Source organism: Podarcis erhardii (genome assembly GCF_964252035.2).
Source record: "Podarcis erhardii genome assembly, chromosome: 3".
NCBI classification, from domain to species: domain Eukaryota; kingdom Metazoa; phylum Chordata; class Lepidosauria; order Squamata; family Lacertidae; genus Podarcis; species Podarcis erhardii.
Window position 1 is genome coordinate 104,959,386 of NC_138507.1, and position 27,932 is coordinate 104,987,317.

The 27,932-nt window shown below is 45.0% G+C and overlaps 1 protein-coding gene and 1 long non-coding RNA gene across 2 annotated transcripts in view; one reads left to right on the forward strand and one right to left on the reverse strand.

Annotated features, from left to right (window-relative positions):
• TTC7A (tetratricopeptide repeat domain 7A) overlaps positions 1 to 27,932 on the forward strand; it is a 191,656-nt gene that overhangs the window by 95,560 nt on the left and 68,164 nt on the right. Inside the window, exons 16-17 of the mRNA XM_081854624.1 lie at positions 20,761 to 20,877; positions 25,427 to 25,524. Of these exons, the coding sequence (XP_081710750.1) occupies positions 20,761 to 20,877; positions 25,427 to 25,524 (215 nt within the window). The remainder of the gene's footprint in view (positions 1 to 20,760; positions 20,878 to 25,426; positions 25,525 to 27,932) is intronic.
• LOC309338084 lies at positions 24,172 to 27,602 on the reverse strand. The gene is made up of 3 exons (XR_014154683.1): positions 26,829 to 27,602; positions 25,352 to 25,521; positions 24,172 to 24,613 (listed from the first exon to the last, which is right to left on the reverse strand). It is a non-coding gene; the product is annotated as an uncharacterized lncRNA (long non-coding RNA).

A 27,932-nucleotide genomic window follows, 5' to 3' on the forward strand; every position in this document is an offset into this window, starting at 1 on the left:
AATAGCCTTTCAACCTCTGATGGGCTTTTGCTGTTGTAAGGTTTGGATATATGGCACTGAGGTCGATAGCTTCATTACAGTGGTGAATTAAAGAACTCGCTAGTCCCTGGCACCATCCCAGCTGAAACACTTTGTCCCGAGTCAGCTGTTAACACCTGCACTACTTTATTATGGTTTACAAAGCTGTTTCCACTTGATGGTTCTTCCTTTGGTGAAGAGGAGCATCGAGACATTGGAGAGAATACATAAATAAGTGGATACAAGAAAGGGCATACGGTCATTTACCCCACCTAGGTTTTTGGAAGAATATAAAGGATCTGCTCTCATTTACACTGATATAAGTTTGGCGAATGACAGTATTTAAAATGATGTTGCTACTGGGGACCAGTGATTGGCTCTTTCCTGCATTCTGACCATTTGTTTTACTTTTAGCATCGCATCTGTTTGGGAGGCTTTGTCTTAAAATGCACGACCCTCTTGACACACGAACGCACTTAAGCCGCAATCCTGAGCACACTGAGTAGGGAGGAAGCCTCATTTGACATACTGTGGTACCTCAGGTTAAGTACTTAATTCGTTCCGGAGGTCCGTTCTTAACCTGAAACTGTTCTTAACCTGAAGCACCACTTTAGCTAATGGGGCCTCCTGCTGCCGCCGTGCCTCTGGAGCACGATTTCTGTTCTCATCCTGAAGCAAAGTTCTTAACCCGAGGTACTATTTCTGGGTTAGCGGAGTCTGTAACCTGAAGCATATGTAACCTGAAGCATATGTAACCCGAGGTACCACGGTATTCAAACAATTCACAGGGCATTTTGCACATGACAGCAAAAACACAGAGCAGCGGGAACCATAAAGGTAAAGGGACCCCTGACCATTAGGTCCAGTTGTGACCGACTCTGGGGTTGCGGCACTCATCTCGCTTTATTGGCCGAGGGAGCTGGTGTACAACTTCCGGGTCATGTGGCTAGCATGACTAAGCCACTTCTGGCAAACCAGAGCAGCGCACGGAAACGCTGTTTACCTTCCCGCTGGAGCGGTACCTATTTATCTACTTGCACTTTGACGTGCTTTCGAACTGCTAGGTTGGCAGGAGCAGGGACTGAGCAACGGGAGCTCACCCTGTTGTGGGGAATCAAACCGCCGACCTTCTGATCGGCAAGCCCTAGGCTCTGTGGTTTAACCCACAGCGCCACCTGCGTCCCAGTGGGAACCATAGAGACATACAAAACGGCCTTATACTGAGACAGCCCAAGGGTCCATCTAGCTCAGTACTGTCCGCACTGACTGACATCAGCTTTCCAGGGTTTCAGACTGGGGACATTCCCAGCCCTACCAGGAGATGCCATTGGGGTTGGAACCAGGGACCTTCTGCATGCAAAGCAGTTGCTCTACCACCAAGCGATGACCTTTTCTCCAAGTAATGTAATGCTAGAATAATTAAAAAGAAGGTCAAGGTAAAGGACCCCTGGACGGTTATGTCCAGTTGCGGGCGACTATGGGGTTATGGCGCTCATCTCACTTTCAGGCTGACGAAGCCGGCGTTTGTCCGCAGACAGCTTTCTGGGTCATGTGGCCAGTATGACTAAACCACTTCTGGCACAGCAGAACACTGTGCCGGAAACCAGAGCTCACGGAAATGCCGTTTACCTTCCTGCCTCAGCAGTACCTATTTACCTATTTGTCTACTTGCACTTTGGCGTGCTTTCGAACTGCTAGGTTGGCAGGGCTGGGGCAGAGCAACAGGAGCTCACCCCGTCATGGGGATTCGAACTGCCAACCTTCTGATTGGCAAGCCCAAGAGGCCACAGCGCCACCCGCATCCCTGCCAGCATAATTACATCATAATATAAAACATACCTTCCAAGTGTCCCAGAAAAAGTGGGACACCCCGTTTTAGCGTCAGATCGCAGCAGCCATTTTGGGTTCCATGGCCTTGCATGCTCTTGCGCCCCCCAAAATCGTTTTTTCCTGGGTGAGAGCGAAACGTGGGTCACACGACTCGCCCGGGACACACGTCCTGGTTTTGCATCAGAAAATGTTGGGCAGTATTGTTCCATTATCTAAAACATAAGATTTTTATTTTTTTTTTTAAATACAACTCTTGAAACCACTATACAAAGCACCGTAAGGCCACCTTGAATAGGATTGCGCTATGAATGAAGTAATCGCCTGGAGAGTTTGCACACCTGGGTGAAAGAGCCAGCGTGGTGTAGTGGTTAAGAGTGGTGGACTTGTAATCTGGTGAACTGGGTTCGATTCCCCCCTCCTCCACATGCAGCTGCTGGGTGACCTTGGGCCAGTCACACTTCTCTGAAGTCTCTCAGCTCCACTCACCTCACAGAGTGTTTGCTGTGGGGGAGGAAGGGAAAGGAGAATGTTAGCCGCTTTGAGACTCCTTAGGGCAGTGGCGTAGCGTGGGGGGTGCAGGGGGGGCCGGCCGCACCGGGCGCAACATCTGGGGGTTAGGGTTAGGGGGCGCAAATCCACGGGTTAGGGGGCGCAAATCCACGGGTTAGGGAGCGCAAATTACTTGCCTTGCCCCGGGTGCTGACAACCCACGCTACGCCACTGCCTTAGGGTAGTGATAAAGCGGGATATCAAATCCAAACTCCTCCTCTTCTTCTTCTTCTTCTTCTTCTTCTTCTTCTTCTTCTTGAGTTGACATTCTTTGTTCCAGCTTTCTGTCTCAGAGATTCAACCTCTGTGCAGAAGCATCTTGATTGTGAACGCGTGCATATGCAGATAAAAACGTAAATGTACCTGCATGAATGCTAAGGCACTATGTTGTGCCAAACCTATTTGGAACGGGTAGCATTGATGCAAAAATGATGTTCTTATAAATAAAAGGTTCGGAAGGGAAATGTGGTCCTTCAGTTCTCTCCTTCTGGGACTCTCCCCAGCCTAGCTTCACATCCCTGGGGGAGGATGTAGAAATGTGAATGTATGGAAACCTATGACTTGCATGGCTGGAATGTAGTCTACTGTACAAAAGTAAGAGTCAACACTTGTTACTCCACCAACTTTTCCTCTGGCTCTGTCCACCATGCGGCCTCTGTCTACGATGCAATATGGCCTTCAGACTGCAAAAGCATTCCCACCCATGCTATAAGTACACAATGTTTCCCTGTTTATATTTTTGGAATGTCGAGAGGTGTAGTGCATTCAGCATGAAAAGCTTACCCCATATTTTGTGCCCCCTTTTTATGGGAAACGTAAGGTACATATGAATCATCTCCGAAGGCACAGCTCTCCGTTCTTGAAGTGTAGCTCTTTGCAGCTGAGACTGCATACAATTTTATATATATATATAAATAACAAATACCTCTTGCCTTAGTCAAGGCCACTTGCAATGAAAGTAGCTATAGCAACAAAACAAAGTTTCCGACTAATGAAGAGATATTTCCAACAAGGAGAATAGCTTCAGTGTCTGGAGTCTTCATCCTTATCAGTCGCCTTCATGTTACAGCTTGAATATATGCCACTGGATTTTGCAAGCTGACTTCTAGCAAATCTTCTTGCTGCTGCAATGCTTTGTTCTGGCATTCAGTAGCAGCACTTAGCATTTGTTTGTGCGTGGGTGATCAGAGGACTTCATATACATTATCTAAAATAATCCTTACAAGCAGGGATAGACCAATATTATTATGCCCCTTGTTACGGGGAGATGAAGAGAGGAGTTGAAGCATCTTGAGGGCTGCTTGCAAAAGTTACATCTTAAGCAATCACATGTTTTCCCCTTCCAATTCCTGCTTCCTAGCAGAGGCAACTGTATCATATGAGAAATATATTTAATTCCAAATGCACACCTCATGATTTTAGAGGTGTACTATGAAAATGTAGTATGTGATGAGCAGGGCCGGATTTAGGTTTGATGAGGCCCTCCTAAGCTACTGAAGGTAATGGGGCCCTTTATATGTCTAGCTGTCAACAACAAATTGTTGCTGTTTTTTGCGTTGAATATATGCTATATGCTAATTTATGGACCTAATAGGTATCTAAAGCCATTTGCACGTAACAAAATATGTATTTTATCAAACTAATTGTTGAACTGTTCAACTGAAATACACTGAAAAACACTGTTGCTAGGATGTAGGTTTTATTTTATTTGTTTTTTATCTTATATTTTGGAAATGTACATCCAGGGTTTTTTCCCTTTAATTTTTGGGGGGGAGGGGGAACCCAAGAGAGTGGTGCCCTAAGCTATACCTTGTTTAGCTTATATGTAAATCCGGCACAGGAAGTGACATGGGTGGCGCTGTGGGTTAAACCACAGAGCCTAGGACTTGCCGATCAAAAGGTTGGCGGTTCGAATCCCCACGATGGGGTGAGCTCCCATTGCTCGGTCCCTGCTCCTGCCAACCTAGCAGTTCGAAAGCACGCCAGTGCAAGTAGATAAATAGGTACCGCTCCAGCGGGAAGGTAAACGGCATTTCCGTGTGCTGCTCTGGTTCGCCAGAAGTGGCTTAGTCATGCTGGCCACATGACCCGGAAACTGTACGCCGGCTCCCTCGGCCAATAAAGCGAGATGAGCGCCGCAACCCCAGAGTCGGCCACGACCGGACCTAATGGTCAGGGGTCCCTTTACCCTTTACCTTTACCTAAATCCGGCACTGGTGATGAGGCTCTGAGAGATTGTTTTATCTGTAGCAGTAACTCCTGAACTCCACCCACCCACCCAGCCCACGTGGAAATTTATTGGAGGACCACTTAATCTTTTGTAGCAATTGGAATGTACTATATCATCTGGGAAGAATCCTTGGGGCCAGATAAGAGTCTTCTAGGGCCACATTTGGTTAAAGGAGCTATTTTTCTCCACCCTAGCGGTAGACAGATCAACAGTCACACTCAATGCAAGGTAGTTCCCTCTATGCAACCGAGAGAGGGAGAACTATCTCTTTGCATCAGTTGGGAATCCATCTTAGGTATGCCGTTAGGCCAGCGAAGAGCTCTGTAGACTTGCTAAGATTTCATTTTTAGCTCTCTGGCAATTGCTGCACTGATTCATTAAATTCTGAAAGAAAGGGTTACCTTCTCCAACACAAACAAGAGGGTTTCAACCGTGTCTGCTGTTTCCCTTACTTGGGAATGCGGGAAATATGGCTGACAAACAAGGGCTTGAAATGCCTTTTGGCGTGGCCTGCTCCGAGGCACTATTATCAGCTGAGTGCTCTCCCTACGTGACTAATGGCACGTAGGAAATAGAATAACGATGAGGGTGGCAAGGGTGTCACATCAGCAGAAGCTGTTGTGCGGAGGAGCGCAGGCCAGCCTAATTCCATCTCCCTTCTTGGCTCAGATATAGAGCTGCAGGCGGTGACTTCAGACACCTTGCAGATCTGCTGCAGGGCTCTGGAGATAGTCAGAACAAAATTTCCTTTTGCAACAAGGCAGCTGCGCTTTGGACGTCTGTATGCACAAGGCAACAAAGAGCTGCAGAGCCTTTTAGTATCCGGGAAAGGCTTGGTGCTAAACTCCCCACTACCAGGGCAGCTTTGCTTCTTTTCTCTGTTCGTCTGTTTTAGATCTCTTTCCTAATCCTCTCGAGGGAGATGATGCAATCATATTTCATTGCACCCTCTCTTTTTTAAAAAAGAATAACATTTTTTATTAGCCGACCAATCAAATCAAATCACATCACATAAATTCCGAATTACAAAGCCGAATTTTAAATTTTTGTTGAGGGGACCCATATTTCAAGTTCCGAGGGGGGATTCCGATCATCTTTTTGCTACTGCGTTAATATCCAAATCAGTCCAAAAAATGTTCATAATTCTATCCAGTCTTATCTTGCTGTTTCCACATCTCATCTTGTTCGTATATATTTTTCTTTTTTTCTTTATGATCTCTTCTGATAATCTCCTTAAGCCGATAAACACCAATTATAATCCTGTGTGAATTTTTCCGTTTGTCCAATCCTCATATCAAGATGGTTTCCATATACATCGCTTTCATAAATAACATCGCTCTTTCCATCATTAATTTCACAGATCTGTCGCTCTTAAGTCCCTCTGAGGAGTCTCACCCATAATATAAAAACAGCTCTATTCCTCCTCCCAGACTTAAGTCCTCCGACAGAACTTGCCAACATGGCGACGGTATTTTTAACTGCGTCATTCCAAAGCTCTTATACTTTCCACGCTCTTCTTGAAACATGCTTTGGTTAGAAAAATATCTCCACACAGACATAAATCCACAGCTTAGGTCATTAAAACGGCAGTTCTGACTTGGGGGGGGGGGGTCTTGTTTAATCACATAGAGGAAAGAAAGGAAAGCTTTCCGCCCCTCCCCCATCCAGTCCCTTTGCCATACCGAGCCTTGGTGATCTTCTCATGATTTATTCTTGTTCCTCCGACTCGTCTTGTTTATCAGAGATCTCTTCAGTTAGCAGTCTTTACTCCCCCTCCTTCCTTGAAATATGTGCATTCGCTTCCTCCTAATTGTTTCTTTTGAAGTTATTGCAGCTAGAGGGGTGGATCAAAGACAGCGTCCAGGAGCGCCGAGATCCACAGGAGGGCTTTCTGCCTAGTGCCCCCATCCCCACCAATTCAGGGGTGGTGTAGGGCACAGCAGGCAAGGGCAGCCCCCCCCCATAACCTTGGGGGGGGGTAGGGAGGCTATTTACTCCCATCACAGCCTCCTAATTACCTCGTGTGGGTCGGAGAGATGTTATTGTCAGCCATCTTCCGATGCACCCCTAGTGGCCCCTCTCAGTGCACCCTCTCAGTGGCAAACCCTTTGAGCGGAAGGGCCACAGCTCAGTGGTGGAGCATCAGGCTTGTGTGCAGAAGGTCACAGGTTCAATTCCCAACATCTCCAGGTAGGGGTCGGAACAAATCCTGGTTGACACCCTTGGGAGCCACTGCCAGTCAGCCGAGCCGCATAGACCAGCTTTCTGTGCTCCTTAACCCTATGAAGCAAGGTAGACAGAGCATGACTGACAGGTCAAAGGCTGCACTGAGCAGATATTTGAACAACAGAAGTGGGTTCTGATTGGTCAGAATATGTCCCGACCGCATTGTAGTTTTATTATTATTATTATTTGGAGCAAACTTTTTTCCTCTTGCTCTGGAGGGTAAGACTTGAGCCAATGGCTTCAAGTTACAAGAAAGGAGATTCCGACCAAACATCAGGAAGAACTTTCTAAGAGCTGTTTAACAGTGGAACTGTCTCCCTCAGGAGGCTGTGAACTCTCCTTCCTTGGAAGATTTTTAAGCAGAGGCTGAATGGTCATTTCCCATCTTCAGTGGGAATGAAGTATTATTGAAAGAATTAGCACCCGTGCTTTTTGTTTGACTCAAATCAGTGGTATAGTAAAACAACAACACCCTTTTTGCTGTTGGAGAACTTCCCATTTACTACTTGCTCCCATAGCCTAATAATAATAATAATAATAATTTATAATAATAATTTATAATAATAATTTATAATAATAATTTATAATAATAATTTATTATTTATACCCTGTCCATCTGGCTGGGTTTACTCAGCCACTCTGGGCAGCTCTCAACAGAATGTTAAAAACACAATAAAACACCAGACATTAAAAACTTCCCTAAACAGGACTGCCTTCAGATGTCTTCTAAAAGTGGGATACAGTGGATGCTTGGGTTGCGAACGTGATCCGTGTGGGATGCACATTTGCAACCTGCAGCGTTCACAACCAGCAGCAGTGTGTCTGCACACGCCCGAGTTGCGATTTGGCGCTTCTGTGGATGCGCGACCGCCGAAACCCAGAAGTAACCCGTTCCGGTACTTCCGGGTTTCGGCGGGTCCGTAACCCGAAAAAACGCAACCTTAAGCGTCTGTAACCTGAGGTATGACTAGTTGTTTATTTCCTTGACATCTGATGGGAGGGTGTTCCGCTGCCGAGAAGGCAGGGGCGGAGGAAGAAGGGTGTGGTGGGTGGGGCCGCCCCAGGTGTCACCACTGATGGGGGTGACAAAATGCTGGGCGGCATTCACCGCAGGGGCTGCAGTGCGCCCGAGCCACACGTCTCTCCTGGGAGGGACATGGTGGCTTGGGCATGCGCAGGCTCCGCGCTGCCCAAACTGTCCGCCCGCAGCCTCCCCCCCCCAGCTGTATGGCAGCTGAGTGGGGGGAGGCAGGCAGACTCTGGAGGCCCCACGGTGCACCCCACTCCTATGGGCGGATCGCCCCGCCCCTGGGGTTTGCCACTCCAGACAGTCGAGAAGGCCCTCTGCTTGGTTCCCTGTAACCTGACCTCACAGTGAGGGAACCACCAGAAACACCCTTGGAGCTGGACATCAGTGTCAGGACTGAACTATGGGGGTGGAGATGCTCCTTCAGGTATAGCCTTGGATTTCCAGAGCCTTCCAGTCATGGTGAAGGAATCCATATGGTCTTTCACCCACGAAGCCAACATCACATGCTATTAAATTATCATGGGCTGGTTTGCTCACATACCCTGTGGGTTCACTTCCCACCCCCGCCCCCGCCCCAATACCTCCAGACTTTCAGATTTTGCAGAATCTGCTGCTAACTCTTTCTTGAGCATGGAGAGTGAAGAATTGGCTCTCAAATAGATATTAGTGCATAGATGATGCCCTTGTCATAATAACAAAAGTCCAAAAATAGTAACCAGGAGGTGACTTTGAATAATTCACATGATCTGAACGCAGCACATGGTGTATTTTAAAAGGTAGAAGTGAACCTGTTAAGCTGATCTTCCTTTTTGTGCTTGGCAAAGCTATATCTTGGGTTGTTGTTGGTTTTGTTTTTTTTAAAAAATATACTTTTCTAGTGGGAAAGGGGAGAGAGCATATCAAGACAACTGGGTCACATCTTCACTATGCACTGAAAAAGCATTGTCATACCACGTTAACAGTCGTTGCTTCCCCCCAAGAATCCTGGGAGTTGTAGTTTGTTAAGAATGCTGCAAGTTCTTAGGATGCCCTTATACCCCTTCCAGAGCTACAATTCACATAGTGAAATGTTTCCCAGACTTGGGTCTCCAGCTGCTTTTGGACTACAACTCCAATCATCCCTGACCACAGGTCTTGCTAGCTAAGGATAATGGGAGCTGTAGTCCAAAAAACAAAAACAACTGGAGACCCAAGTTTGGAAAACACTGACATTAACTATCAGTCCCGTCTTCCCAGGGAACTCTGGGAATTGTAGCTCTGTGAGAGCAGTAGGAGTCTCCTAACAACTCTCAGCACCCTCAACAAATGGCAGCTCCCGGGATTCTTTAGGGGAAACCATTACTGCTTAAAGTGACATCATACGGTCAAAGGCAGAATTATACGTAACTATACCTGGCTGGCTATTAAAAATTATTTATTACTAAACGCGGGTGGCGCTGTGGGTTAAACCACAGAGCCTAGGACTTGCCGATCAGAATAATAATAATAATTATTATTATTATTATTATTATTATTATTTATTATTTATACCCCGCCCATCTGGCTGGGCCTCTCCAGCCACTCTGGGCGGCTTCCATAAAAACCAAAAATACAGTAAGATATCACACGTTAAAAACTTCCCTGAACAGGGCTACCTTAAGATGTCTTCTGAATGTCAGGTAGTTGTTTATCGCTTTGACATCTGCTGGAAGGGCGTTCCACAGGGCGGGCGCCACTACCGAGAAGGCCCTCTGCCTGGTTCCCTGTAGCTTTGCTTCTCGCAATGAGGGAACCGCCAGAAGGCCCTCGGCGCTGGACCTCAGCGTCCGGGCAGAATGATGGGGGTGGAGACGCTCCTTCAGGTATACTGGACCGAGGCTGTTTAGGGCTTTAAAGGTCAGCACCAACACTTTGAATTGTGCTCGGAAACATACTGGGAGCCAATGTAGGTCTTTCAAGACCGGTGTTATATGGTCTCGGCGGCCGCTCCCAGTCACCAGTCTAGCTGCCGCATTCTGGATTAGTTGTAGTTTCCGAAGGTTGGCGGTTCGAATCCCCGCGACGGGGTGAGCTCCCGTTGCTCAGTCCCTGCTCCTGCCAACCTAGCAGTTCGAAAGCACGTCAAAGTGCAAGTAGATAAATAGGTACCGCTCTGGCAGGAAGGTAAATGGCGTTTCCGTGCGCTGCTCTGGTTCGCCAGAAGTGGCTTAGTCATGCTGGCCACATGACCCGGAAGCTGTAGGCCGGCTCCCTCGGCCAATAAACCCCAGAGTCGTTTACGACTGGACCTAATGGTCAGGGGTCCCTTTACCTTTATACCTGGCTGACTATTAAGAATTCTTTATTACTAAAAGATAGGAGGGGAGAGAGGCAGGAGAATTCTCTATTGCTACTCTGCAAGGATTGTTTACTAGTTAGTATTTCTCCTCCCTGCATAATTTATGCAGATATACTATAAATATTCTGTGGCTTATCATTTGTGCACACTTCAACTCTGCTTTTGCCATGTGCCTGAAGATTCCAGACTGCCTCCCTTATTTGTCTCTCTGTGTGTGCAAATATGAGGTGACATTGGTCCAGAACTAATACCATCTTCACTTCTCCAGCATTCTCCTATATACATTATCTGATTTCCGCGGCTCCTGGAACATGATGTCGCATTTATCTGTGACATGGTTTTGCTGCCGAGATACATATGAGTCATAAGATAGCAGCTGTAAGAAACTATAACTCCTTCCTTCGTATGTGGCCTGACAAAGGGGATAATTGTTAATTTCAAATGGTAGGGCCAGAAGAGACATCAAAGGGCACCCGCGGAGCTGCAAACATTAATCAATTGAACTGGGTGATTAATAATCTCAAGCTCTGGTGGCAGATCAAAATTTGGCTCTCAGTCAGTGACGCTACCCAGAAGGAAATATTCCAGTGATAGGGAACTGTTACAGAGCCTCTGAGTTTACTCCTCCCTGCACCAAATGTGATATTTTGCTGTAAGGACGGTAGTTGCATCAGTGTTCTGGGCACCTATAGATGATTCATCCCCTATCATTTTTATTTTCTACCCATTTTTATTTTTATTTTTATTAAGCATTTGTCCCCACCCTTCTTCCTATTTTCTCTCCTTGGAAGCTGTGATTATTTTTCTTCCAAGCATCCATTCATATCCTGGTAGCAAGGATATTTCTTCCTGATTCCATTTTGTGAGATGCTCTGGAATAAAAAAGACACGGCAGATGGGCATGCATACGTGTGTACCTGAGTTGTTAAGGATGCAGATCTGTCATCCACACTTGACTTGTGACCCTGGAGTATTTGTGGCAATGTGTGAGGCCGGGAAGAAAGGGAATCATCGGATGCAGGAATACAAGGGGAGAAAATCTCAAAGGTGCATGAAAGACAAGCAGTTGCCTGGTGTATTTTGAGTGTTAAAAGTCTGAGGGCTTGAGTCAGACTCCGTACTTTTGAGAAGAAGCCAGAACTAATCCCCATACTGTCTCAAAACAAGTTTAATTTGAGATACTGTGTAAGACTGTTCTGGGTTTTAATACTCTAAACTCTTTGGGGAAGAAATTGTCTTCTGTGCACCTTTGAGGTCTCCTTCCCTTTTCTGTTTACAAAAGTGAAACTGTGTGTCAGACCGCAGCACGACAGTGTAGCATTCAATTCTTAGCCTTCATTTAAAAAAAGAATATATTGTGAACTACCCTGAGATGATTGGATAAAGAGCAGGGAAAAAATCTAAATCAATTGATTAAAATACTTAGCTTCACTGTATTCCAGTCTGGCTTCAGGCCTGGTAACAGCACTGAAACTGCTTTGGTACCTGGGTTGGTGACATTTATTGGGAGAGAGATGAGTTTAGCGCAGCTAGGAGTTGCCCTATTAATCCATTCCACACCTTCCCCTAAGAGCATCACGCTTCATACCTGGTCTTTTTGATAGACCAGATTCAGGTTTCCATTCAAGCTCCTGGCAGGCTGCCTTTATAATCAAGGAAGGAAAGGAAAACAACCAGGCTCCACGTTTTCTCAGCGAACGATTTTGCTGCATGTTGCCACAGGCTTAAGCTCCACAAAGTTGCCCTTGTTCCCTTGGCGGGGCCATAACTTGACATGAACAGTTTCTTGTGTGGCATTATAAAGTCAGGCTTATTTCAGGAAGCAAGGTGAAAAGAGCAGGTTTGTTTATGTCGCATCCTGTCTAACGTATAGGTTTAAAGAGGGTCTGAAAAGGCTACGAGAAGCTTCCAGAAATCTCTAATTAAGCTGAAAATCAGTTTCGGCTTCACCCGTTTGAAGCCGTCTTGCCCTCAAAGAAACCTGTGTTCAAACTTGAGAGTAAACATTACTTTTAAATGCATGGTTAGGGTTGAGGAAACCTGTCAAAGTGACTTTTAGCTATATTTATTGCGAATATGTTTCAGGAGATATTTACATAGGACCATCCTATTCAGTAGGAAAACTCCCTGCAAAATCAATTGGGCCCATAAACGAAATAACAAGTAGTAGGTGCTATTGAAAGAAATAGCAATACTCACAGTAATAGATGAAAAACACATGAAATGAATTACAGAAAAGAACGTGAGGTACACTCCTATAGCAGAAGACTCTTGTGGTAATAAACAAACTACTGAATAAGCTGAAAAAAACAAAAGTCAACATGTGGAGCTAAATTACACCCCCCCTTTACTTTGTCTGAGGTTTGGTGTAATAGGGAGAGAGCTCTTTTGTACTTCTACCTATGCAAGACAAGACAGGACCTCTGTACCTTAAGGAAGGAGGGAATTTCCACAGGTGTAGCTTCTAATGCTGTGGACTGAGAAAAATTGCTCTTCCAGCACCATACCTCCTTGCAGGCAGTTGGTCCAGGCCAGCTTTCCACATGTTGGTGTCCACCAGATGTTGGATTGCAACTCCCATCAATCCCAACTACCATGGCCAATGTTCAGACAACACGGCCATCAGCTTCCAGGTTTCTTTAGCCTGGAAAAGAGGAGACTGAGAGGAGATATGATGGCCATCTTCAAATATCTCAAGGGCTGTCACATGGGAAAGGGAGCAAGCTTGTTTCCTCTTGCTCCAGAGGGTAGGATTCAAACCAATGGATTCAAGTTGCACAAAAGGAGATTCCAACTAAACATCAGGAAGAACTTTCTGGCAGTAAGAGCTGTTTGACCATGAAACAATCTCCCTCAGGAGGTCTTGGACTCTCCTGCCTTGGAGGTTTTTAAGCAGAGATTTGGGGGGGGGGGCATCTGTCATGAATGTTTTAGTTGAGATTCCTGCATTGCAAGGTGTAGGGATATCGCGGAGTGGGGACTGGGGTCAGGAGGGAGCACACTTCCCCACCAGCAGGCAGCCACAATCTGCCTGCACGCGTGACCTTGGGGTGCAGGGGCAAACCCGCCCCCCGACAAGCCACAGCTGTCTGTACATCGTTCCACCTCTGCCTGACCTTTCGCGATCTCAGCAGTTTGCGGTGTCCTGTCTGTAACCCTTTTCCATGAGACCTTTGTCTCCTTTCGTCATACATTGTGCAAGGAGAAAATGACGCTGTGGAACATGTGTAAAGGTCACAGCCCAAAAAAGTATTTGCCTAGCTTGCATGTTTGTCTCAATAAAAGGAGGCTCCACAGGAATGGTGGTAGCTCGCTCGCTCGCTCGCTTCAGACCACCTGTGCGCAGCTCACATGATGATAAACACCTGTCTTGGGCCTTCACTTCAGCAAGGGGTTTGACTAGTTGACACTTGGGGTCCCTTCCAACTCTATGGTTCTGTGTGTGAATGGGGTGAATGAGTGAAAAGATGCTTTTCCAACAGTTTCGTCATTTCTACTTTTGCCCTCCATAAGGGAGAGCTACATGAGTGGTTCTTCCCAATCACCCACATCTCCACTCTCATGAATCTGAGAAATTTTGGGAACATTGTCTAATGCTCAGATAGCGCTGTGGTCTAAACCACTGAGCCTCTTGGGCTTGCTAATCAGAAGATCGGCGGTTCGAATTCCTGCGACCAGATGAGCTCCCGTTGCTCTATCCCAGCTCCTGCCAACCTAGCAGTTCAAAAGCATGCCAGTGCAAGTAGATAAAAAGGTACCGCTGCAGCGGGAAGGTAAACAGCATTTCCGTGCGCTCTGGTTTCCATCACGGTGTTCTGTTGCTCCAGAAGCAGTTTAGTCCTGCTGGCCACATGACACGGAAAGCTGTCTGAAAACAAACACCAGCTCCCTTGGCCTGAAAGTGAGATGAGCACCGCAACCCCATAGTCGCCTTGGACTGGACTTAACCGTCCAGGGGTCCTTTACCTTTAGTATAAAGAGCTGCATACTAGGGAGCAGGAGACAGTTGTAATCTCAGCCTTTGGTCTATGGGGAATTGGGGTTTTTTGGGGGAAATAGGACACTGCTTTCTTCATACCTTCCATGGGAAGGTGAAGCAGTTCATATCTTCTGTTTGCTTTGCAAAAGAAGCATTATACTTCCTGGAATCTGAAGAAGGCCACTGATTTGCTCCCCGCCCCAATTGTGCCAAAGCAATACGAAGAACGAAAGAGGTAGTTTTGATTTACTGTGAACATAAATACTTTGTGTTCCCTGTCATTTTAAACAAAGAAGGAACTGAATGCAGCCCAGAGCAAGGGGCAGAAATGTATGAGCTTTTGAAATGGTCTAATGGGATTTCAAGGTATGCAAATACTCTGGGCCCAGATGGGAAGACAGTGGCAGCAGGAGGAACTTCTACACTGAGGGAACAATTGGAATCAAAAGTATGGTTAATAAAAAGCAAGCGCTAGCGAAGATAATGAGAGGGTACTAGAATACCTTTTGCATAAAATAATGGGATTTTAGGGAGCAGTTCTGTTGCCAGCAGCGTGAGGGGAAAATCATCTATTCACATTCAACGCTTAAGACTCATCTATGCTAAATGTACCTACTGCGTTTTTATTTCCTCCACACTTGGGTCTTAGGCAGTATACAGGGTGATTATGACCCATTTTGTCCTCATAACAGCCATGCAAAGTGGACTATGCTGAGGTAGAATGAGACTCAGTATCACTCAGTGAACTTTGTAATTGGATGGTGATTGGAATCCAGACCTCCCCTGTCCTCCTCCATCTTGTCAATCATTTGTTGTTGTTTAGTCGTTTAGTCGTGTCCGACTCTTCGTGACCCCATGGACCAGAGCACGCCAGGCACTCCTGTCTTCCACTGCCTCCCACAGTTTGGTCAAACCCATGCTGGTAGCTTCGAGAACACTGTCCAACCATCTCTGTCATCCCCTTCTCCTTGTGCCCTCCATCTTTCCCAACATCAGGGTCTTTCAATCATACACCAGCTCATAACCACATACCCAAAACAAAAGAATTGCCATGAAAATCTCTGAAACGAGAAGTAATCGACTATAGAATTAAATTAAATAACAAAAATCAAAAAAAGTGTTTCAGCCCTACTCTTGAGTTTGTTTAAAATCATTTAAGGTTTATAATTTCTTTATTTCCTTCTGAGGAAACTGATTAGTTCAGTGAAACAAGTTTTGTAGCCAGCACCTTGTTAAGTCTTTGTTTAATTCTAGGTTAATTTTTTTATTTTTGTTATTTAATTTAATTCTGTAGTCGATTACTTCTCGTTTCAGGGATTTTCATGGCAATTCTTTTGTTTTGTGTAATTTCTTGGTTCCGTGACTGTCTTTTTTTCACTCATAACCACATACCAGCCTCCTCCAACCTGGTCCCTTCTAGATATTTCGGGCTACAATCTCCCACCATCCCTGACCATTACCTATATTCACTGCAGCTTATGTGAATTGGAGTCTGAAACACTTGGGGAGCATATTGTTAGGGAAGCCTGCCATTTATGTTCTTAACAAAATAAAAAAATTCCTTCCAGTAGCACCTTAAAGACCAACTGAGTTAGTTCTAGGTATGAGCTTTCGTGTGCATGCACACTTCTTCAGATACCAAGTGTGCATGCACACGAAAGCTCATACCTAGAACTAACTCAGTTGGTCTTTAAGGTGCTACTGGAAGGAATTTTTTTATTTTGTTTTGACCATGGCAGACCAACACGGCTACCTATCTGTAACTGGATTTATGTTCTTGACATGCTCAACACATTCCCATCATCTTGCCCAGTAGCCTCTCAAATACCGTTTCCCCCTTTATACTGAATAATGAGCCAGTAAAAAAGAAGAAGACAGGGATTCATTTTAAGTCTGGAAGTTTTTCTAGCCTAAATGTTACTTGTTGCTCCCAGGCTGATCTAGAAAACAATACAACATAGTAAGTAGGGTTGCCATATTCCTAAAAGTGAAAATCCGGATGGAGTTGTTGAGCTTTTTTTTCTTTCTTTGTAGTCAAAAGCTGTTAAGCTTCCTTTATTCTTATTTTGTAAAAAAAAATAGCCCAATAGCACTTACTATTAAGGCTGCCATATATCTGGGTTTCCTCAGACATTTTGCCGATTCAGGAAATATCCACCCAGGCACCATTTATCTGAGCGATTCTCGGACATTTGGCAGCCCTAATAGTAAGTGACTATCTTACGTTAGAGAACAAACAAGAAAATATAATTCCCTGACCAGCACTTTTATGGACACAAGAAGTACCAATACTTTATGGACCCTCAACCCCCACCCCTCCAAATTATTTTCCTCCATGAAACCTATAATATATATACAGTTATTAAATATACATGTGTGTGTTTAGCTTTGATAAATCCACCTCAACACTTTAATGGTACTACTCATAGTTAAAAGGTCATGTGGAAATTAAACCGGCCATTAAGACTGAGTCATGCCAGTTGACAGAGTTAACGCTTTGCCCAGAAGTTCTCTTTAGTGGCATAAAGCCAGATAAGGAAGAAGGAGAAGGACGGGGACAGAGGGAGGGTATTATTATTCACACAAATACAAGGCAATGCGCAGAGGAAACCTGGAGCGGTACTGAGGAAATCTCTAATAGAGAAATGTTATTCTACCTTCCAGCTTCACTTCTCTATAATATATGCTCTGCACACCCATATCTATAAAATAACACTGAGATCTCCTTCAGGGCAACCCGAATTATTCACATGGTACTACAGAAGTGGACTTGGGGGACGCAGGGTAGGGGACATTCAAAACCCTCAGATAATCCAAACTCTAGTCAAGTGGCAGCTCTTAATTTTAAATACGTGTACAGAGTCACTTGTGAACTTTGAAACAAACCATTATTAAATAAAATGTATTTTCTGATCAATAAATGCCTTGGGAGTCCATGCATGCCTAGCCTTGTAAAAGTGCTCAGAGGTTATTTCTGCATTTCACAAGATTGCATGTGCCGCTTGATTGTAATCCAACCTCAAAGCGGTTTGCAAAAAGGGTAAATAAAATTATCTGCCAAAAACAGCCGTTAAAACAACTATTTAAAATATCCACCAGCTAATTAGAATTGATGATAATCTGAAAACCAAATTAAAACGTGTGTCGACATTGTACATGCATGTCTGAACGATCACTGACCGTCCTTGTCGCTAGGTGGAGAGATCTATTTCTCGCAAATGTTCAGTCTCTAAAATTCAACCAATCTTCCACTGCTGAGTGACAATTTCATTATTCCTATGGAATGGTGCTGTCATGGGAGGCCATGGGTGGGAAGAAGCAATCTTTCAGGTAAGCAAATGCAATCTGACAGGGCTGTCTATGTTTCAGATGCATGACATTTTAAGCACAGCTCTGTCGCCTTTCCTTTTCAGTGGCACTTAGTGCTCAACTCTAGTTCTTGCTATAACTGCTGCAACTGTGGGCAGCGAAAGAGATTTGGAATGCAGCAACTAGAACAACATCTTTTACTTGGCTTAAAATTTAATGCTCTTGTTAAAGCTTTGTGTCGATGTTGCATTGTGCTAGTGGCAGAGGCAAGGGTTCTTCTTCTTTGGCGATCACTCGTAGCCAAGTAAGATTGTCTTCCATCTTACTTACACAGTTTTAAGTGACTATGGAGGCTAATTCTGGATCCACACGTCCTTACACAGTGGGGACATAGATTTCCGGGCGGGAGTTGATCACGGTGTGGATTTGCCAAGCATGCCTTCCTCTTAGCACATTTCTCCCTTGTGTCCTGAGTTTGAGTGTCTTCAAAGCCCATGACACCTTTGGTAAAGGCAGTTCTCCAACTGGAGCGCTCGCAGGCCAGTGTTTCCCACTTGTCAGTGTTTATACTACATTTTTAAAGATTTGCCTTTAGACAGTCTTTAAACCTCTTTTGCTGACCACCAGCATTGCGCTTTCCATTTTTAAGTTCGGAATAGAGTAGTTGCTTTGGAAGATGATAATCAGGCATCTGCACAACATGACCAGTCCAACAAAGTTGATGTTGAAGAATCATTGCTTCAACACTGGTGATCTTTGCTTCTTCCTGTACACTGATAGTAGTTCGCCTGTCTTCCCAAGTGATGTGCAAATTTTTTGGGAGACACCGTTGGTGGAATCTTTCGAGGAGTTGGAGATGGCGTTTATAAGTGGTCCATGTTTCACAAGCATATAGTGAGGTTGGTAGTACAATAGCTTGGTAAACAAGCATTTTGGTTTCCCTGTGAATGTCCCTGTCCTCAAACACTCTGCAGTTCAATCCGGAGAAAACTGCACTCGCAGAACTCAGGCGATGCTGGATTTCAGCATCAATGTTGGTCCTTGTGGAAAGATAACTGCCTAGGTAGGAGAAGTGATCGACATTTTCCACCATTACACCACTGAGTTGGATTTTGGCGCTGCAGAGGGGTTATTTTGTACTTGTTGGTTCAGCACTTTGATTTTTTGGATGTTGAGTGATAGGCCAAGCTTCTTTTCGTAAGCTTCTGCAAAGGTATTTAGGATGGTTTGGAGGTCATCCTCTGAGCGTGCTCACACTACATTGTCATCAGCATACTGAAGCTCTGTGATGGAAGTTATGGTAACCTTACTCCTTGCTTTCAGCCTGGTCAGATTGAAGAGCTTTCCATCTGTTTGATGTATGATTTCTACTCCAGTGGGGAGTTTCCCTTCGACAAGGGATAACCTAATGGTCATAAAAGGCAGCACCAGGCACTACCTTTCCTCTCCCCACCCATCAAATGCAGAAGATGAATATGGGACTTGTTAGTTATGCCAAGAAATAAGAGCAGATAGATAGTAGATGTGATGTGACTGCCAAGTTCTTTACAACACACAGCACATATTAGGAACTTTGTAAAGGCAAAATAATGTTGATAGGATTGTGACAGAGATTATGAGGAAGGCTGCCTTCCATGAGTTGCAAGGCGATGGAAACAACGATGGAGAGGGTTGAGACTAGCACACTTCCTTGTGCGTTTACAGCCCCCTTTTCATAATGCCTAAAGAGGACTGTAATACACTGAATAAGTTACCCATGCCAGGGTTCTACTTTGAAAAAACCTGGCAAAAAAGACATGGGAATTGACCGTATGCATATACGGATATATTATGTGTGAACTCTCTGAATCACAACCCACCCTGTGTGCCTGGTGAAGGGATGTGTGTGTCTGTTTCCATGTTGTGCATTTGGCATTCCTGCTTGGCAGGTTGAACTGCAACCTCATTTGCAGCTTGCAAAGTAAACAGTCATCTGGAAACTCTGGCATCTTTGAGGAATGATAGTGACATTCCACTAACCTTTGAGGAGCTGAGATAAACATTCTCTTTAAGTTCTCTACTTTGGGGCAGAGTGTTCCAGGGCTCTCTGCTGGCTAATGCTGGAAGGGATTCTGCCGGCAGCCGTTCCATCTGGCCACATATTCAGCTGGTGGTCTTCACCAACGGAGTGATGCTGGGACCACCGTCCCTGATGGGTTTTTGGATTGCAGCCCATTGCTTATTTCAATGAGTAGCTTTTAAAAAATATATTAAAATGTTGTATTACTGTTCTTTGAATTAAAGAATGGGTGGCAAGCCTAAGGGAGCAAGGGGTCTGGTTTGCACCAATACTTTGTCTTTAAACTTGTTCCTGATAATCTTGGAGGCTTTTTCATTTAAGTACAGCCATACCTTGGGTACAGATGCTTCAGGTTGCTTTTTTTCAGGTTACGGACTGCCGAAACCCGGAAGTACCGGAACGGGTTCCTTCCGGGTTTCGGCGGTCGTCCATGCGCAGAAGTGCCGAATTGCAACCTGCGTGTGCACAGATGCGCTACTGCGGGTTGCGAACATGCATCCCGCACAGATCACGTTCGCAACCCGAGTGTCCGCTGTATAACTTCACACTCTTCTACCCATTTGGAGGAGCTGTTTTGTTTGCAGTACTAAAGTGCAAAGAGAAAAAGAGAGAGGGGGGGAGGGGGGGAGGGAGGGAGAAATTAGAGTGTTTGGTGACAATGGAATTACCTAGAAATCAAGTAGGACCAGCAACAAAATGTTACAGCGGGAGTTCTCCTAGTTGAACCTGCCTTGTCCTATTCCATTCCACCACCACCAGTTCTTTGTTGCCATCCCTCTCAGACATTTAGTATCTCCTAGAGCAGAGATGGCCAAAGTTGGCCCTCCAGCTGTTTTGGGACTACAACTCCCATCATCCCTAGCTAACAGGACCAGTGGTCAGGGGTGATGGGAATCGTAGTCCCAAAACAGCTGGAGGGCCAACTTTGGCCATCACTGCCCCAGAGCATTACAGTTCCCCTCCTGTCTTGTTCTGATCCATCCCTCTTGCTTCTCAGTGGGTCCATTTTGGCTACAATCCTGGCAACGTTCACCCAAGTTCACTATTAGCATTTATGATCTAACTGAAAACCTGGAGATTCATTGCTAAACCTGGCATGGTAGCAAGGCCCTAAGCTCCATCCATTTGTAAGTGGAAATGCTTCCCTTGATAAAAGACGTGCCTGTAAAATGAAATCGTAATTTTCTTCCCTTTCTCCCTGACCTTCTTACAGTTTACTCTTCACCAAAGTGAAACTGGAATTGGTGCACAAGGGCCCAGAAGAAGCTTTAGTGACCTGTAGGCAAATGTTGCACCAGTGGCAGATGCTTCATAATGTTTCACAGCTCAGGTAAGAGTTTGCCTCTAATTGGAGTTGCTTTTTGTTCTCTCTGAGGTTGTCTCATCTGTACCACTATGGATAAATTATCTTATTGCTTTTAGATTTAAGTATACCCTCTGGTGTGAGCTTAACCTGTAATGTAAAAGTTTTTCCAAGTTTATTTTGATGCCATGTGGATGACTACATACAAGACCTAACATCTGTGCATGTGTTTGCCTTGGAAGAAAACACTTTATGTATGGTTAAATGATTTTTTTTTTTAATTTTCAATACTGTTTGAAAGGTTAGGATGCACTATTCTCCTTGATATGATGGTTTTCTGTGGGTACTTACTGTGTGGAGGACCATTACATCATGTAACCCCCTCATCTGCCATCTGAAGTGGCACAGCCGCAACCCAGGCTTCCCACTTTAGAGAGAACTAGGCATTAACTGTCTTTGTAATGATATGTTGAAGCACGAACAAGCCAATGTATGTGCTCCTGAAGAAAGGATGGCACTTTGCTCATACTGTCATGCTACTATAAGCTAAACCAGGGTTTGACTTACTGTTATGTCTGAACCTGGGTTTGTGGTTTACCTCCCCCAGTCAAACCATGAAACTAACCTTGGCTATAGGATGCAGCTCACCTGGAGATAAACCATAAGTTCAGATGTAACACTAAGCCAAACTGTGACTTAGCTTTCTGCAACGTAACAACAGCAGGGCCAGAGTCCGAGCAAAGCAGTCGTGATCTTTTCACCAAAGCTCACGTATTTGCTCATTTGCACTAAATCATGGTTTGGCTTATCATGACATGCAAAGCAGGTCACAGAGTGGGTGGACCTTGTCCAGAGCTTCTTAAGAACCTGGAGTTGATCTTGACTCCAACTGTTATCCTGCAGCAAGGATCCTTACAGCGCCCACACTTTTAAGGCCTCACAAGATTAACATTGCTATGTGTGGGCAAGCTGGCTAATAAACTTTACTGTAGGCTAGTAATTTTTCTTATCTTATTTGCAAGGCTACCTGAGGGAGAGCAATGCTTCTAGATTTTTGAAGTTCATCTTTGGTGTTTCATGTTCCTCAAAAAATGAGAAAGGATATAAAGAACAACAGCGGCAAGAGTTAAGCACATGAGGTTGCAATTCTGCACGCACTTAAATGTTTGCAAATCCTATGGAGGGCAGTAGGACTTACAAGCACGTAAGTGGGTCCAGGATTGCTCTATATATATGTGCGTGACTAAGAGACCTGAAATTTGTAGAAACTATTAAGCATCTGGCAGCAAGTATATGAACTGGTGTTACTTTATACCACTTGGAAAGGAGGAGGCAGTGTCATGTAACCAACCAGTCGGGTTTATAAGAACCAGAGCCTCCTAAATAATAACCGTTGTCTTGTTTGTAGACTGGCAAGTATGGGATCCTAGATCTGAACAGGATCACCAGCCCCACTGCTGGGAAGTGGGACTGTCCTTCCATCATATCTCTCTCTCTCTCTCTCTCTCTCTCTCTCTGTCTCTCTCTGTCTCTCTCTCTCTCTCTCACACACACACACAATATTACAGCTCAGCCCCCAAATTATTGCCCACAATTGTTGTTCAGGGCTACACTGTACCTGTTGCTGGATTTCAAATCAGGCAAAATAACAGATTAGACTATCACGCAGCGGTTCTCAACCTGTGGGTCCCCAGATGTTGTTGGACTACAACTCCCATCATCCCTGAGCTCTGGCCTTGCTAGCTAGGGGTGATGGGAGTTGTAGTTCAACAACATCTGGGAACCCACAGATTGAGAAAGGCTGGATTAGAGCTAATCTGAAGTCATTCCCAACTGGGCCAGATTGCTTGCCAAATTCCACCACCGCCATCACACAAACCCACATAAATTGGCCCTGGAAGAGAACCCATCCCCGTTGGTACAGCATAAGCCTCTTAATCTCAAGGTCATGGGTTCAGTCCTCATGTTGGGTGAAAGATTCCTGCATTGCAGGGAGTTGGACTAGATGACCCTTTTGATCCCTTTCAGCACTATAATTCTATGATATCCCAGGTAAGCTGTAGCCAGGTAGTGATGCCAAGACTTCTTGCAAGTGTGCCTAGAGACCAGCTCTGCCATAGGTTTTCCTTGGTGCCCAGGCAGCAACTGCTGCTGCTTTTCTCCTTCTATGTGGTCATTTATTATTATTATTTTTACACAGAATTTTTCTTTAAGAAATTAAGTAAAACTCGATTGCTGCTGTAATTTGAATTCCCAGCCCTATATTTACACCACCTGAAAGTGTTTCTGCAGAACCAACTTGCGCATAGACAGCGAGTTCTCTGATCGTTGAGCAAATTGACACTTGGCCCTTGCAGTTAGTTCCTGCCTGGTGATTTGCAGATCAGGTTACAGTTACGAACTCTTAAGTTCATAACTGCCCTTGAAGATGCTGCAGAAACTTCAATTAGCGCAAAAGACTGCCACCCGTGCTGTTGACAGGTTTGAGCCGGCATTCTCATACATGCCACTTATCTGAAGGCAACAGCGTGGGCTGCCAGTTACTAGACAAGCTAGGTTGAAGTAGGCCCTGGAAGACCAGGGTTCAAATCCCCACTGGGTGACCTTGGGCCATCCACTGTCAATCAGCCTATCCTACCTCACAGGGTTGTCACATAGATATAGAGAGCCAGTGTGGTGTAGGGGTTAAGAGCGGTGGACTCGTAATCTGGTGAACCGGGTTCGCGTCTCCGCTCCTCCGCATGCAGCTGCTGGGTGACCTTGGGCCAGTCCCACTTCTCTGAAGTCTCCCAGCCCCACTCACCTCACAGAGTGTTTGTTGTGGGGGAGGAAGGGAAAAGGAGATTGTTAGCCGCTTTGAGACTCCTTAAAGGGTAGTGAAAGGCGGGATATCAAGTCCAAGTCCAAAATAGGGAGGGGGAGAACCACGTACACCATTTGAGCTCCTTGGAGGAAAAGTGTTTTATAAATGTGGCAAATAAATGTCCAGGCCTAGTTCAAGATGCTGGTTTTGAACTTTAAAACCCTTCTGAACCTCTGACCAACATTTAAGTTCCTCACAGAAGCTTAGGTTCAGTTGACCTCCATACAAATCAAGGCCTTTTCTTTTGGAGGCTCCTGCGCTCTGGAATATTCTCCAGTAGGAAGCAGATATGATTCCCTTTCTGTTGTCTCTTTAGAAGCATAATGCATCTGGCTGTTAACCAGAAGGTTGGTGGTTTGAGCCCACCCAGGGGTGGCCGGTGTGCAGTGAAATATTTTTACAGGGGAACAGTTAGAGCCAGAGCCACTAGCTTGTGAGGGGCACGGGGGGAGGTCGATGTCATGTGTGTGACGTTCTGACGTCGTGCACATGAGCATCGCGCCTCCTTCCCTAAGCTGAGCAGAAGCTTCCAGAAGGCTTTGTGAAGGAGGTGCCAGGGCTCTGACATGCCGATGGAACCATCCTGCCTCTTTCCAAAAGCCAACAGGTAAGTGGGGGTTAGGATTGCAGCCTGAAATGTATTTGTGTTTGTGTGTGTGTTACTGTTTTAGTTGATGATTTCAAATTCTTGGTGATTTCCTTCTTTTTTTAAAAAAAAAAGGGGGGAAACAATTTTGACATCTCTTTGATGGCAGTATGTTCCTCTCCCCCTCCCCATTTAAATTAATGTCCTTTCCTTCCTCTTCTTCTTTTTCTTCATGGAGAAGATGGAAATTTCAGGCGAGGCAGTCTCTCGCCATGATGGGCAGCCTCAAAAACCCATTTATCTATTTCAGCAAGCTGTTTCGAACAGAAATATCATAGAAAAGAGGGGAATAAATAAATAAATATGTCTCTTTTTATTTTTTTTAAAAAGGTAATTCTTTATCCTATGAATAGTGTTACAGAAATAAGAGGGTGATAACAACAACAGTCCTCGAAATGAGAATATGTAAGCCACAGAAAAAACGAAAAAGTTATTAACAAGATATAAAAGATAGCTGCAACATCGAAGGAAAAAAACATGGATGCACGCCGTCATGAAAATTACTGTTCTGGAAATAGATAAATGTGGCTCATTTCTCTCTAAACCTATCAACGTGCTGCCTAAAACAACTCCTTCGAAAATAGGTTAATTATGTTAGTCAAGCCGTGCCCCAGATATTATTATTATTATTATTATTATTATTATTATTATTATTATTATTTAGAGCCAGGTAAACAGAGATCTCCACTCTTACGCAATGAGGAAAAGGAGAGGCAAGCCGCATTTTCGGAGGGGCTAAACTATGCTTGACTGAAATGTGCCAAATTGCTCAGAGCTGCGTCCATCACCAGCAGCAGTGTCTCCACATCGCCTTGCTAGTTTGCTCTGTCAGAATGCCTCGCAGGGGCGTTGCTTGTGTGACACAACCAATTCCCATCTCTTCGACAGAAATTTCCCCCCCAACACGGTGCATTCTGACAGCCGCTATCACATAGGCACAGATGTTTTCAGCTTTCAGAGCTGGTGGCAATTGGATGAGATATGATGCTTACTTGGTAGGCCTGTTCCTCCTGCGCTTCCCATAAAGAACCATCCGTCACCTTGTGGCCATTGTCATTCCCTTGCAGCGATCTGGAGAAGGAAAGCAGCCTGGCCGAGGCGCCGCCAATCAAGAAACACAACAGCATGTATCTCACTCTCCCTGATGCCCACGACACCGACTCTGGTAAGAGAAACAAAGCAGAAAATGTCTGGCAGCCCGAACCCAGCGCAGACATTCGCATGAAGGTAGACTTCCTATCCAGGATTTGTGAAGTGGCTTCCTGGCAGTAGGCTGTTTATTCCCATGAGTGTGACGTGAGGGATACATTCACTAAATACCGTATTTTTTGCTCTGTAACACGCACCAAACCATAAGATGCACCTCGTTTTCGGAGGAGGAAAACAAGGAAAAAAATATTCTGAATCCCAGAAGCCAGAACAGCAAGAGGGATCGCTGTGCAGTGAAAGCAGCGATCCCTCTTGCTGTTCTGGCTTCTGGGATAGCTGCGCAGCCTGCATTCGCTCCACAAGATGCACATACATTTCCCCTTACTTTTTAGGAGGGAAAAAGTGAGTCTTATAGAGCAAAAAATACGGTAATCAAAGATTTCTGTGAACAAGCAAAGCAACCGCCCACAGAGGAGGTTGCCTGTTGCATCTCTGCATAAGTTTCAATGCTCATCATGGCGAATTTCCAGTCTGATTCTGTTAGGGGTGGGTGATAACAACAACAACAACAACAACAACAACAACAACAACAACAACAACAACAACAACTATTATATTTATATTTATATGCTACGTATCTGATGGGTTGCCCCAGCCACTCTGGGCGGCCCCCAACAAAATACTAAAAACGCAATAAAACATCAACCATTAAAAACTTCCTTGAACAGGGCTGCCTTCAGATGTCATATATAAGTCAAATAGTTGCTTATTTCCTTGACACCTGACAGGTGGGCGTTCCACAGATCAGGCGCCACTAGCAAGAACTCCCTCTGCCTGGTTCCCTGTAGTTTCGCTTCTCACAGTGAGGGAACTGCCAGAAGGCGCTTGGAGCTGGACCTCAGTATCTGGGGCTAAATGATGAGGGTGGAGACACTCCTTCAGGTATACACAACCGAGGCTTGTGCCTACCTTAAAGCCCTGCAGGCTTGGGATCCCGGTGTCAGTAGACATGCTCTCTCCCTAAACCCATCAATGAACACAATACTTTAACTCTTAAAATCCTGAAGAGGCTTCCCAACAACCAAGGGGTAAGCCTAGTCCCACGTACAGCAATGGAATATCCAGAAATTATTGTTATTATTTATTAAATGTGTACACATCCCTATACCCATGGATCTCAGGGTGGTTCACAACATAAAATCACAATATAAAAAGACAAAATACATATTAAAAATAAAAACAAGAACAACCTAATAATCCCCTCCTCCCCAACACATTTGAAAAGGGCATTGGATGTCAAAATCAAAAATAGATGCCCACTTAATATATACAGGTCACCAAACAGCTTTTCCTGGGGGCAAATTTGCATGTAATGGCTGGGATGTAATTGGGCACCAAGGGAAGGCACAGGGAAGTCTGTTGTTGCCTTGGTAAAGTTCCAACCTGACCTGGAAGCTTTTATTGTTCTTCCAGGTCAGGGGGAGCCAATGGCTGGCCTGGGCAGGCAGAGACATTCCAGAACCTAGGGACACTTAAGCCCCTAGGAAACCATTCACTGTGGAGCCCTGGTAGTTCACCATGTTAGGTACAAGTCTATGAATCAGATGGTTACTGGTTCTACTCCCGGGAGATCCTGACACTGAGCTTCCGGATGGCAGGCTTTTTAAATTTGTATTTTCTTTTAAGAGCAGCATTCATATAGCTAGCTGTTCTTTCAGAAAGCCTTTCCCTTAGCTGCATGGGAATGTGTCTCCGTGAACAGCTCCGGTCCTTCCAAAAGAACTTTTAAATGATTCAGCTGCATCAGTAGGGACCAGCTGTAGGTATTTCTTCCACAGAATCAGCCCCATCTATGTGTCTGGGTTGTTTAAACAAACCCCAGCCATGTAGGAGCATCTAAAGGACACCACAGTGTTGCCTGTGAATATGGTGGGAAACATGTTTAAATAAAATCTATTTTCTGATCTCTGTGTGGAGTTAGCTTTTCTTGGCTGCCTGCAGGACATAATGTTATCTGTTTGAGCGGTAGCCCTTCAGTGAGATCTAAAGTTCTGTCCAATTATAACAATTTTTTTTCATAAAAACACAAACAAATACAGGGTCTAGTTCTCTATATCATTTTATACCATTTACTTTGTATGCTGAAGTTGCATCAGAATATAGCATTTTGGCACCGGGCACACAACCTAGCTTCTGAAAAATATATAAGCTTTGTACTGAGTGACCATTTTTCGTCCTAGCTTACTACTGTCTCCTCTGCCGGTTGGTAACCGTCCTGGGTCTCGGCCTTGTTTTCTTTCCCAGCCATGCTCCCTTACCCATTTCTCTGGAAATTAACTGGCATTTTACTGGAAATGCCAGGAATTCAGCCTGCTAATCTGCTGAGCTAGTTAGTTTCCAGTTCTCAGAGTTGTGAAGCTGTTC